Source organism: Agelaius phoeniceus (genome assembly GCF_051311805.1).
Source record: "Agelaius phoeniceus isolate bAgePho1 chromosome W unlocalized genomic scaffold, bAgePho1.hap1 SUPER_W_unloc_1, whole genome shotgun sequence".
NCBI lineage: Eukaryota > Metazoa > Chordata > Aves > Passeriformes > Icteridae > Agelaius > Agelaius phoeniceus.
Window position 1 is genome coordinate 1,310,713 of NW_027509866.1, and position 12,849 is coordinate 1,323,561.

A 12,849-nucleotide genomic window follows, 5' to 3' on the forward strand; every position below is an offset into this window, starting at 1 on the left:
GACAGCTACACAGAGCTTTCCCTTCCTTTTCATAATCTGTATTGGGCTGAATTCCCACTTTTCTTTTCTAAGAACCTGCCAGCAGCTGATCTGGAGCTGTGCAGGAACCAATGAAACTTGGAATTGCCACAGAATTGCTTCTATTGTCAGTTTATTCATGTTTGGGATTTGTTTGTGTTTTCATCACATGTGACTTGTGGGAAAATCAAATATTCATGAAAGTGATTTATGCAGAGTTAATTTTGATTTCTGCCAAGTTTATTTTGTGCAATGCTCTGGGGATCCTCGAGGGGTCTCTGTGCCTCTTGCCTCGGGGGATTCTTGGGAGGGGCTTGGGCGGGTTGTCCCTGTCCCTGTCACCCCAGGCCATTCCCCAGGGGTGTCCCTGTCCCTATCACCCCAGGCCATTCCCCAGGGGTGTCCCTGTCCCTGTCACCCCAGGCCATTCCCCAGGGGTGTCCCTGTCCCTGTCACCCCGAGCCATTTCCCAGGGGTCTCCATCATTCTCACCCAGGGAATGCCTGGGGGGTCTCCCTCCCTCTCACCCCTGTGCCAGGGGGTGCTCGGGGCAGTCTCTGTCCCTCTCAGCCCAGGGGATGCTCGGGGCTCTCTGTCCCCTGGCCCTGGGGGATGCTCGGGGGGTCTCCATCCCTCTGGCCTCAGGCAATGCCTGTGCAGGGCTGGGCACCAGGGGCTCTGTGTCCCTCTCACCGCTGAGGCTGCTCGGGGCTGGGGGGGCTCTGCCACCTTCTCACCCCTGGGGAGGCCGGGGGGGTCTCTGTCCCTCTCAGCCCTGCTGGGACCCCACCCAAACATCATCGGGGTCACAGGGACAGAGACACCCCCAAAGCCCCAGAAGGGCTGAATCTGGGATTTGGTTTGGGGCTGAGGATTTAGGAAGGGGCTGGAATTGGGGCTGGGCTGAGAGTTGGGGCTGAGATTTGGATTAGACCTGGGATTGGGGTTAAGGCAAGACATGGGATTGGCTTTAGGGCTGGGCTTGGGATTGGGTCTGGGGCTAGACGAGTTTGGGACTGGGATGAAATTAAATACAGAACTGCGAGTGTGTCTAAACATGGAGTGAGATTGAGACCAGGATCAGGGTCAGGTTTGGGACTGAGTTCACCCAGAGCGGGACAGGGGGGATGTCACTGTGGGAAGGTTTGGGGAAAATACTGATTTGGGGAGAAAAAAGGCGTGAATGCCTTGGGTTGGGGATTCCTCTTGCCCAAGTCCATCTCTAGAAGTCACCTGATGTCCCTAAAAACCTCCAAAAATCAAGAGTGAATAAAAAAAAGCCACAAAGAATTTCCCATTTCCAGTCTCATCCCCCTGGGGTTCTGGTGGTCCCCTGTCTCTGAGCTGTTGGGGATCCCATGGGTCCTGGGGATCCCCCATCTCCAGGGTCCTGATTGGGGATGCTGGGGGGTTTTGGGGTCCCAGGGTCCCCCTCTCCAGGCTCCCCTCAATCCAGCCACTTGGGGTTCCCCCCTCTTCCCACCACCCTGTCCTGCTTTAGGGGAAATTTGGGAGAAAACCCCCAAAAGGAGTTTCCTCTAGACTGCAGATTCAGCAGCCCCACCCTCAGCCAGTTCAGGAAAATATTTCCTTGGAGAAAAGTGGAAAAAAACTTTATTTACCAGGCAATGCATTCACCAGCACAAAAATTGAACAATATTAGGTAATAAACCTCCAGCTGCTCCAAAATAGATGGGAAACTCCGAAAGTCCTTCCTTGGGCTCTACCTCGGCTCACTCAGTCTCTTATCAGTCTCTTATCAGTCTCTTATCAGTCTCTTATCAGTCCCTCCAGCGCTGGAAATGCCACTTCCAGCGGCCCAGGCTTTGCCAGGTGGGCCACAGGTGGGAGCTGCCGGTGGTGTTCTGGGTGTTCAGTGCAGAGCAGGTTTAAACAGCTCCAAAGAAAAAGAAAAACCACAGTCCAGGGAACTTCTCTGCCTCAGAGAGCTAAAAACTAACTAAAAGCAAAGGAGAGCTCTGTCCTGCCCTCTGTCCATCCAGGAGCCGGAATGTGGAGGAGTGAGTGCAGGGTATGAAAACAAACTGCAGCTTCTTCCTCCTCCCCTTGGCTCTCAGAACCAGCCTTAAAGGTGCAGAACTCATTTCTGGGCTAAACGGACCGATGGGGCACGAGCATCATGAAGTCACCCCAGGACGCGCCCCTGTCAGGGTCAGGGGGTCCCGTCCCCGCCTCATCTCCGGGCTGCCGGGGGTGCCCCAGCTCCGGTATCGCCCCTTCCCCTCTCCCCGCCCCGGGGGTCCCCCGTTCCACAGCCCCGGCTCTCACGGGGATCCCCAAAACCAATGTCCCGCCCCGTCGGTACCGGGCCATCCCCACGTGGACCCCCGGGACCCTCCCGAGGGGCGATCGCGGCTCCTCTGCCCCGAAAAAGCTCCTCTTAGGGAGCCCGGAGATACCCGGGGCTCGAGTCCGGGATCTGCCGGCTCCGAACACTCTCCAAAAGAATCCTCCCGGAGACCCATGGCTGGAGTTATTTGGGAATTGAGCTACTAGAGCTGGGCTTCTTGTGGGACTTTCAGCAGCCTTGTGTTCCTCACCCTGGAGTAAATGAACCTTGTCAGTCTCGCTGGTATCATTTGCTCACTCTCCTCCAGTGATTTTAAGAAACTTTTCAAGGAAGGACAACAAAATATTTTCTTTTTCACTGGCCACCAACAACAGCCATTTCCCTCATCAGTTCTCCCATAAGTTCCCCAGGAGGAAGGAGGGACTGTTTCCAAGCTTCCAAGAATTCCTCCAGAGAGAACCACAACCTCCTCAGAGCAGGGAACCATGCTGTTGTCAAAGGCACTTGGGGTCAGACAGCAGTGCCTAAACTCACAATGCCCGAAAAATGTTGCCATCTGGTTAAGAAAATTGTTACAGAGATGCCTCTGCCCCAATTAAAGTGCCAACGAAATCAAATCCATCGTGGATTTTATTGAACAGTAAATGTGAGGTAGAGAGAGAGTTGGAAAGAAAGAGAAGAGGGGGGCAGGCAAGGGAGTGACAGGGACAGAGACCTCCCCTGGAGCAGGGCAAGTGTGACATTGTCCCCTGTGTGTGTGTGGCCTTCCCAGGGTGGGGGTTTCACACCTGAGCCAGTTTGGGTAAGGGGGGTGGTGTTCACCCCCTGAGCAGGGATTCCCCCACTGTTTCAGGCTGCAGTGTAAGATGGAACCAAATGCATGTTTTCAATCCCCATCTTCATCAACTGCTATAAACAGGTGGGGCAGTGTTCTTGATCTCTTCCATGACTCGGCCCTGATAACGCCCTCCAGGGGAGATATCTTCTGGGAATGGCCCATTGAGTGTCACTGCAGGACTGATCAAATTCCATCATCCCATTGTGGGATGCTCCGCCCAGGGGGAGGATCCAAGCATTCCTACCTGGATATAAGCTGAGCCTTGAGACACCAGGAGCAGCTTGCCTACTGGATTCCCAGAGGACAAGAGCTCCAGAACCACCACTGGACCTCCAGAGGAAGACCAGACCCTTCTACAGGATCACTGCTTGGACAGAATCACGTTCATCACTCCAACAGGTCTGCAGCCACCATTTAATGGGACTGCTGCCACCACCCTGAGCAGCAGGGTGTCAGGTTATATCCTGACTCTGTCAGTTTAAGACAGTGTTTCTGCATCATTGCCTTGATCTAAATTTTCTTATTGAATTGCAATTCTGGTTTAGACTCTCTCCCTGTTTTGCCTTCAAACCAGTACAAAAGACGACAATGTGCGCACCCTTTGTTTTCTTCCCAAAACAGGATTCCCATTCCCATGTCTTGATTGGATGGAGGAGGAGTCTGCGAGTAAGAGGAAGGAGCCGTGGGAGACCCAGGCAGGTGAGGAGGAAGTCAGTGCCCCTTTCCCCCTCTCTCCTGCTCCATCTCCCAGCCCAGCACAGCCCCCGGCTGCAGGACAACCCTGCTGCCAACCCCGTCCTGCTGGGGATGCACTGGGGGGATCTCCTTCCCCTTCCCTCTGGCACGGAGGCAAATCCCATCCTCTCCTTGTCCTTCCTCCCCCAGGGAAGAAGCTGAGGATGGAGACCGGGGAGGACAAATCTCCATGGCAGAACCTCATGCAAGAGGCCATTTTGAGTGACTCCTGGGCACAGGAATCCAACAGGGAGGACAAGTCCCAGAGATCCCACAGGAGGAGGGTCTCCAAACCCAGCCCAGGGAGCTCTGAGGAGGAAAGATGCACCCTGAGCCAGGAAGGTGGACAGAGCTTCAGCCAGAGCTCAGAGCTGGTGGCCCATGAGCAGCTTCATGATGGGGAGAAGTCCCACAAGTGCTTGGAGTGTGGGAAGAGTTTCAGGCAGAGCAGCACCCTGATCAGCCACCAGATGATCCACACTGGGGAATGGCCCTACGAGTGTGGGGAGTGTGGGAAGGGCTTCAGCTGCAGCTCCGCCCTCGTCACCCACCAACGCATCCACACTGGGGAGAGGCCCTACGAGTGTCCTGAGTGCCAGAAGAGGTTTTACACCAGCTCTGATCTCGCCAGGCACCAGCAGATTCACACAGAAGAGAGGCCCTTCCTCTGCCCTGACTGCGAGAAGGGCTTCAAGCGCAAGTCCCACCTCATCAGGCACCAGCGCATCCACACTGGGGAGAGGCCCTACGAGTGCCCCATATACGGGAAGAGGTTTCGGACCAGCTCAAATCTCCGCCTGCATGAACGCATTCACACCGAGCAGAGGCCCTTCCTCTGCCCCGACTGCGGGAAGAGCTTCAAGCACAAATCCACCCTCATCACCCACCGGCGCATCCACACTGGGGAGAGGCCCTACGAGTGTCCCAGTGTGGGAAGAGCTTCACCCAGAGCTCTGACCTGACCAAACACCAACAGAGTCACCGGTAAGCGAAGCCCTGAAAATGCCCCAAGTGCAGGAGGAGCTTTGTGCACTGCTCCAGCTTCATCCCCCATTGGAGGATCTATATTGGGAAAAACCCTGGGAGATCCATTTCCCTCTGATCCATGCTAGGAAGACACTTGTACCTTTTCCTGCCCCTGCCGATGATATGATGTGGGATTGAAGAACATGAGGGTCTGGCTATGGCCCTGTCATTACATTCACTCCCACCTCAGGTCATTGCCAGGGGCAGGAAAGGGACTCTCTCTCTCTCTCTCCCTGAGGAGAAGGGTGTCCTTTCCAGACAGGAGGAAATACATGGCCAAGCAGACCCAGTCGTTGATCTTGTAGTTTTCCCTGTAAATCCTTTTTCTTATCCCTTCTGTTATCAATATTGTTTCTGTTCCCTTCGTTCCTTATCTCGTTGCTGTTCCCAATAAATAGTTCTTACCCTGTACCAGGATCTTTGCCTTTTGTGCTTTCCATGGGAGGCAGGAGGGCAGCGAGGGCAGCGCGGTTTTAGCGGGAGCAGGAAATTGGGGAATCCCATTCCTGAAGCCCGGCCCGTGGAAACCGAGCATCCCAACTGGTGGCAGCCCTGGTGGCCATGGCAGCAGCCTTGGGAGCGGGTCCCTGGCTGGGGCTGTGGGAACCTCTTCCCTCTGGTGCCCAGGGACAGGAGTGCAGGGAGCGGCTGCAGCTGAGTCGGGGCAGGCTCAGGTCGGATGTCAGGAAAAGGTTTTTGCCCAGAGGCTGCTGGGGCCCTGGCCAGGCTCCCCAGGGCAGGGTCCCAGCTCCAGGGCTCTCTGAGCTGCAGCAGCATTTGGCCAGCGCTGCCAGGCCCAGGCTGGCATTGTTGGGGGGTCCTGTGCAGGGCCAGCAGTTGGACTGGAGGATCCTGATGGGTCCCTCCCAGCTCAGCCAATTCTGTGCTTCTGGGATCCCATCAGCCTGGGGATGGGGCTGGCAATGGTTGCCATGGCAACGGGCTCTGGCTGCAGGCCTGAGCTGGTGTCCATGGCAACCACCCCTGGCATGGGGTCTCCATGGAGCTGCCAAGGGACTGAGCATAGCAACAGGGGCCTGGTGATGGTTGCCATGGAAACTGACCATAGCAACAGGGGCCTGGCGATGGTTGCCATAGATATTGACCATAGCAACAGGGGCCTGGTGATGGTTGCCATGGAAACTGACCATAGAAACAGGGGCTGGTGATGGTTGCCTGCTCAGGACCAGATTTGTCACAGTCACCCAGAGGGGTTCCATGGGGACTTCCCAAGAGTCTCCAGGCTGTTCCAGAGCTGGAATGTCACAGGCAGAGACAGGGGCTCCATGGAGACCTCCCAGGGATTTCTGGGATGGTAAAGAGCCCTGTGGTCAGAGGCAGTCACAGCCATGCCATGGTGACATCCCAGGGCACCTTGGGCTGCAAAGGCACCCATCTGTCACAGGCCCTCACGGGGGCTCCACGGTGACATCCCAGGAGTCCCCAGGCTGCCAAAGAGCCGGGATGGCCCAGACACTCACAGGGGTTCCTGTCATGGGCACAGTGGGAGCTTCAGGCAAAAGCTTTATTAGAGGAGCTCCTGTTGGGTCACAAGGGGCGGAAAGGATCCGCAATAGCCCCCAGAGATCCGCAAATGTCACCTTTGAGTCAGAGATGACACAGACTCAGATCAGAAGGCTAAGGGCTAAAAGCCACCTGTTCTTTCAATCCTCTTCTTTTATGTCATGTTTTGCTACAGGTAGACGTCACTGGTCAGTTAATCAACACATTTCACATGATTGGCCAATTAAGACAACACCCTTCAGTAAACAACATTCTGGAAAAAAGTCAACCTATTACAAACATTTTTGGGGCACCAGTAATTGATGTTTGTTTTATGTTGGGCCTTTCTGAGGGCTCCCTGGATGGGGGAAACCCTCCAGTAGCAATTCTGTGCCAGGTTAAAGGAGATGCACGGGACTTTTTTGGTCTCCAGCTTTGTGTTTATGGTTATCTTATCTAAAGTTTTGCATTGCTGTCCACACCAGGCTCAGCGCGCTAGAAAAGCACCACAAAATGGCTCCAAAATATACAGTTTCAAGGTCTTTTAAAGTTGTCTCCTCCAATTCACTCTTAAAACCTACATTATTTCTACTTATCTACCAATAACTCATTCCTTGACTGTCCACATACCCTCTGCACTGTGCTTTCCTTGACCAATCACCCTGTGCCACCAACACTGCAGAAAATGGAGTCGATGAAGGAGACAGGGACTACACCCAAATTCCTGCATCTTTGTGGGATCTCAGCACATCGTTCCCGATGTCCAGAGATGCCAGGAGAACCCTTGGGGGTCTTGAAAACCCTGGAATGTTGCCAAGAGTGTTTGGTGGCTTGATTTTGATCCATCCACAGAAGTAACAAGAGTCTGAGGACAAGAGAATCACTTTAGAGTAAAAGGTGTAAAAGAGACACATTTAGAGGGTGAGATATAGACTTTAAGGTTTTTGGTACAGGGGGGTTATGGAGACAAGATGGAGAGATCAGGGCGTGTCTTGTCCTTCTTCTTTCTTCTTCTTGTCCTCCATCTCCTGTGATGATGTTGGCACTTAGAGATTGGTTTCTAGTGAAGGTGCACTTGCTAACATGGGCAAAAAGCATTGGGAAATAAAGGTAAATATTGTATACGCTTCCTATCTACACCGTACTAAAAATCCCAAAACCTAAATTTCTCACCCAAGTGACCTGCTGTACTACCCTCTAATCTATTTCACACTTTGGTAAATTCTAATCTGTCTCAAAGTCCTGGAAGTCCTCTCCATTGGCAAAGGTGAAAGGCAGCGTTTCCCTTGGGGTCAGGACCCCTCAGAGCAGACAGAGAAATATACCCTGTGCCCTGGATTCCCACACATTTAACCTAAAAACTTTAACCTTTAAGATTTTAAGTTGCCCAAAAATGATCCAGGTAAGTAGGATTAAAAGGAGAAGAAATAGAGACCAACAGGAAGACAGAAGATTTATAGAAAGACATGCACATGGGTACCAACAGCTCAGGTTCCAGCATCACCAACAGAGGAGCCCCAGGAGAAGGCAGGATGCAGACCCTGGGCTGGCCTCGTGCTCCGGCTTTTAACACCCTTGGCCTTCATGGCCCCGCCCCTGGGGTGGGACTGCCACTTGCTTGTCCAATCAGAGACAGGGTAGCACCAGCTGCTGGTGTGTGATTGATTGACAGCTCAGCCAATCAGAGCTGGGTTAGCAATGCCCCTGCTGTGTGATTGACAGCTCTGCCAGGCCAGGGCTGGGGGCGGGGCTCTGTCCCACCACAAACCAAGGCCTGACCCAGCCTGGGCCCCACATGGAACAGGTCTGCCTGGCTTGGCCTCCTGGGGGCTGTCTGACAGGTCCCACTGAATTTGGCATGTCAAGGGCCACTTCTCATCTGACTGTGAAGCACTGGGGCTCCGTGCTTTTATTCCTATGGGAAAGAACTGTCTTTCTTGTCTAGGCACCCATGGCCAAAATTGGGATTCTGCATCTAAAATTCCCTATATCCAAGGGTTACTCCCAGACAAAATCTGCCCATAGAGACAAGTCTGGGCAGCCTTGGTCTCTGGTGGCTGCCTCTCATCTGACCTTGCACCACTGGAGCTCACTTGTTTCCTTCCTATGGCGACCATTGTGACACTGCGGGGCATTGTGGAACCAATGGGCCATGGTGACCCTGCAGGCCCTTGTGGAACCTGTGACACTGGAGGAACTTGTGGAACCAAGGGGAACATTGTGACCCTGCAGGGTACCATGGATCCAAGGGGCCACTGTGACACTGTGGGGCCTCGTGGAACCAAGGACATCTTTGTGGCTCTGTTGGGCCGCATGGTCCCAAGGGGCCAGTGTGAAGCAGCAGGGCTTTGTGGAACCAAGAGGCCATTGCTGCATTTCAGGGCCTCATGGAGCCAAAGGGCCGTTGTGATCCTGCAGGGCACTCTGGATCCATGGAGAGCATTGTGGCATTGCAAGGCCCCATGGAATCATGGAGACCCTTGTGACACTGTGGGGCCTCATGGAAGGAAGGGGCCGTTGTGACACTATGGGAACTTGTGGAACCAAGGGAATCATTGTTGCACTACTGGGCCCCAATGGAACCAAGGGGCCATTGGACACAGCCAGGCTTCATGGAACCAATAGACAATTATAAGACTGTGGGGCCTTGTGGAACCATGGAGACCATTAGGATCCTTAAGGACTTGTGTAATCAAGGGGCCATTATGACACCTGAGGGCATCATGGGAGCCAGAGAACCATTGTGACACTGCAGGGCCCTGTGGAACCAAGGGAACATGAAACAGGTGTGGCTGCTTTGGCCTCCCAGGGGTCACCTGACAGGTCTGGCTGACCTTGGAATGTGGAAGGCCACTCCCATCCGCCCCTGAATCACTGGGGCTCTGGGCTTTCCTTTGCATAGAAAATAACTATCCATCTCTTCCAGGTATCCATGGCCAAAATTAGGATTCCACCTCCAAATTTCTGTGTATCCAAGGATTGCTCCCAGACAAAAGTTGCCAGAACAGACAGGTCTGGCTGGTCTTTAACTCCTGAGTGCCAGAACTCACCTGTTTTCCTAACACTGGAAAGGGCAGTCTGCTTTTCTTTGTATGGAAAAAATCATCCTTCTCCAGGCACAAATGTCTGAAATTAGGATTCCACATTCATAATTTCAAATATCCATGGGTTGCTCCAACCAAACCTGCCAGGACAGACAGGTCAGGCTTGCCTTGGCCTCTGGTGGTTGCTGTTCATCAGCTCCTGAAACATGGGGGCTCCGTGCTTTCCTTCCTATGGAGACCAATGTGACACTTGGGAGCCTTGGGAAATGCAGGGGCCATTGTGGCCCTGCAGAGCACCATGGATCCAAGGGACCATTGTGACACTGTGGGGCTTCGTGGAACCAAGGACATCATTGTGGCTCTGTTGGGCCACATGGTCCCAAGGGGCCAGAGCAAAGCAGCAGTGTGGGAGTTAGCCCAGCTGTAACTCGGAGTCAGACAGATTTTACCCCAGAAGTACTGGGCGCGAGTTTCAAGTCCTAGGAATCATTTGTTTAAATTAAGGTGAGCTTGAAAGTTCTCCAAAAAGCCTTTAGTGTTGTTATGCTAACTTGTCCAAGTTCTCCTCCCCTATTGGTTACTTGTTTCCCCTATAGGGTTATTGTTCTAGAGTGTTCTACCCCCAAGTGTACATGTTGTTACTTCCCCTTTGTCTCGGGTCTTAGGATCCTGCCCCTCATACTGTTCTCGACTTCTCCATGTTTATTGTTTTTCACCCTGGTTTTAAAGTTTCTTTTAAACAACTCCATCGATCCTGCTCCTTTTCATTTTCCCCACCCTCGCCCTGAAGTCAGGGAACCAGAGAGGTTTGTCACAGCCACCCTCATTGTGACCTTTGGTGCCCAAACAGGGACCATGACACTCAGGGCTCCCTGTGTCAGTCACGTCAGCTGGGGTTAGCTGATGGATAGGCCAGGGCTCCCTGGGATTTTGGATTGTGCCAGGCCCAGTGGATTCATCGTTGCTTCGAGGGACCTTGCCCAGGATCGGCAGGGACAACAATGGTTTCACCTGCATAGGATTGCAGGTGGGTTTGGGGAAATGCAAGACATTTATTGCCCATTTTGCCACTGTGTTTTTACAATATGCACCCACATCCCATAATTGATTTGGGGTGTTCTGGTGGCTCTTCCCCATAAGGCAGAGAAAAAAAAAAGGGCAGTCAGATGTCCAAAGTAGAATGGAGCATACATGGATGCTTTAATTCTCACTGATCATGACTTAATATTTTCAACGTACGAATTAAAATCAATCATGAGGTGGATCATTAAAAATTTTCCAGATGCCTCTGCTGATGAAATCCATATCATTGAATTTTGGGACTCCGTGGGAGTTAAAAGTGACCCCGCTGCACCCTGCATGCTCCCCATCTTCCACACCATCCCTGAGACCCTTCACCAGCAAGCAGTTTGTTGAAAACTCAATCCGTTGGTCACTCCTAACTCGGGACCACCCCTCAAACCTGCCATTCTCAGACTTTCCATGATGGTCCAAGATGGCAATGGCCACGCTGTCTTGGAGCATCATGCCCTGGAGATTCAAGATGGAAGGAGCCTGAATGTGGCTCGGGAGCCCGACCATCCTCCCTCCATCTTGGCTCCTCCACTTCCTGCTACCACAGCCTTCTCTTCCGCCCTGAATGAACCTCCAGACTGCACCCCCAAAACTGTGGGTCACGCCCCCACTGTCAATCATTCCACCTTCACCCTGGGCCATGCCTCCAGAACTCCACCCCCAAAGTCCACCATCCTAAATCAAGGCCCTTCATCCCCAACACCTGACAAAATGGCAGCGCCCTTTGCCTCACCCTCCAGCAACAATATAACCCCATGATCCAAGATACTAAGCCCAACTGTCACACTATTTCTAATCCAAATGTTTCTCCCCCAAGTTATTCTTCCTCCCAGGAAGACAGTTTGAACTCCCCAGAGCCACCTTGCCCCTCAACCCCAGAAGATCATTAGGAAAAGATCCAGAAAGAAGCAGTTAAGGAAGGAGACTGGCAAATTGTCTTGAAACTCCTCGTTGCCCCCATATGTTATGAAAGAAGGGGGCAGAATCCCAGGGATCATCCATTGGTTTACGGGGAAATCAAGGATCTGTATAGGGCAGCTAAAGACCAGAGGCCATTACCTTGTTTTAATGGCCTAATGAGGGCCATGTTTACAGCACATGTCTTAACCCCCTATGATTTAAAATATATTATGACCATGTTGTTGTCACCTACAGAATACACCCTGTGGGAAGAGGGATGGAAACGTTTGCTAAATGATTAATAGCAGACTATGCTAATAATGAGGCAAGGGCAGAACTGACAATCAACCATCTAGCTGGAGAAGGACAACACAGCCTGCAAGATGATCAAGCAGCAGGTATCCCCAGAAGAGCACTGGATGATATCAAAGAGATGGCTATGAGAGCTTGAATCCAGGTACTGGATGGTACCACCCCCAGTTTGGATTATGTAAACATAAGACAAGAACCTGGAGAGCCCTACATGAAATTTATTGATCACCTTAAACAGGCACTAGAGAAACAAGTCCGGAATGAAAAGACTCAAAATTAAATACTAAAATCGTTGGGGGTAGCCAATGCCAACCCGGAATGTAAGAAAGTGCTGTCTGCCCTCCCACTAGAGCTGGAACCCACACTCCTGCAGATGATTGAGGCCTGAAATTGCCTCAGAACAACAGAACACAGAGCAGCTGTACAAGCCCAGGCATCGGGCAAGGAGTTGTAGAAGCCCTAGGGGCCATGCAATTCCCCTTTAAGGGGCCCCAGCAACATCTACAGGCCCCAAAAATATGTTTCCAGTGTGGTCAACAAGGACATTTTAGAGAAGATTGTCCCCAAGGAGGAGGGGCCTATCCGGTCCCTAATGGATAATCAACATCGAATTTGGTGGAATTTCTCAAAAGGTAACTACACCAAGCAGCCAAAAACTGCCATTGGAGTGCAAGGTGGCCTCAGGCTATGGCACAAATGTTCAAGCCAACGATGCCTACAATCGCTGAATTGTACACCCATTACAGATAATGTAGCCCTAAACTCCAGCACCTCATCTCCCATTTGCCAACCACCTTACCACCAGGGGCAAAATTGAAGTTGCTGAGTCTGGAATCTGTTGTTTTAACTGATTATTTTGCCCATGAAATATCGACAGGACAGCTGGGGCCCGAAGATCAGCCCTGAACTATTAATTTTAGTAAACTACCAATCAAGCACTGAAGGATTTTTTGTATTGCCATCCATACCATCAATGTCCTCACAATGAGAAATTACAGTGCTGGCCCTGTCTCCCAACCCACCTTGTTTTATACCCCAAGGACTAGCAATTGCCCAGGCAGGATGCTGATGACACTTTACTAGGGATG

At 52.2% G+C, this 12,849-nt stretch overlaps 1 protein-coding gene across 1 annotated transcript in view; it reads left to right on the plus strand.

Moving 5' to 3' along the window:
• The first annotated feature begins 3,814 nt into the window (after positions 1 to 3,814).
• LOC143691880 (uncharacterized) overlaps positions 3,815 to 12,849 on the plus strand; it is a 413,566-nt gene continuing 404,531 nt past the window's right edge. Inside the window, exons 1-2 of the mRNA XM_077172665.1 lie at positions 3,815 to 3,877; positions 4,475 to 4,812. Of these exons, the coding sequence (XP_077028780.1) occupies positions 3,815 to 3,877; positions 4,475 to 4,812 (401 nt within the window). The remainder of the gene's footprint in view (positions 3,878 to 4,474; positions 4,813 to 12,849) is intronic.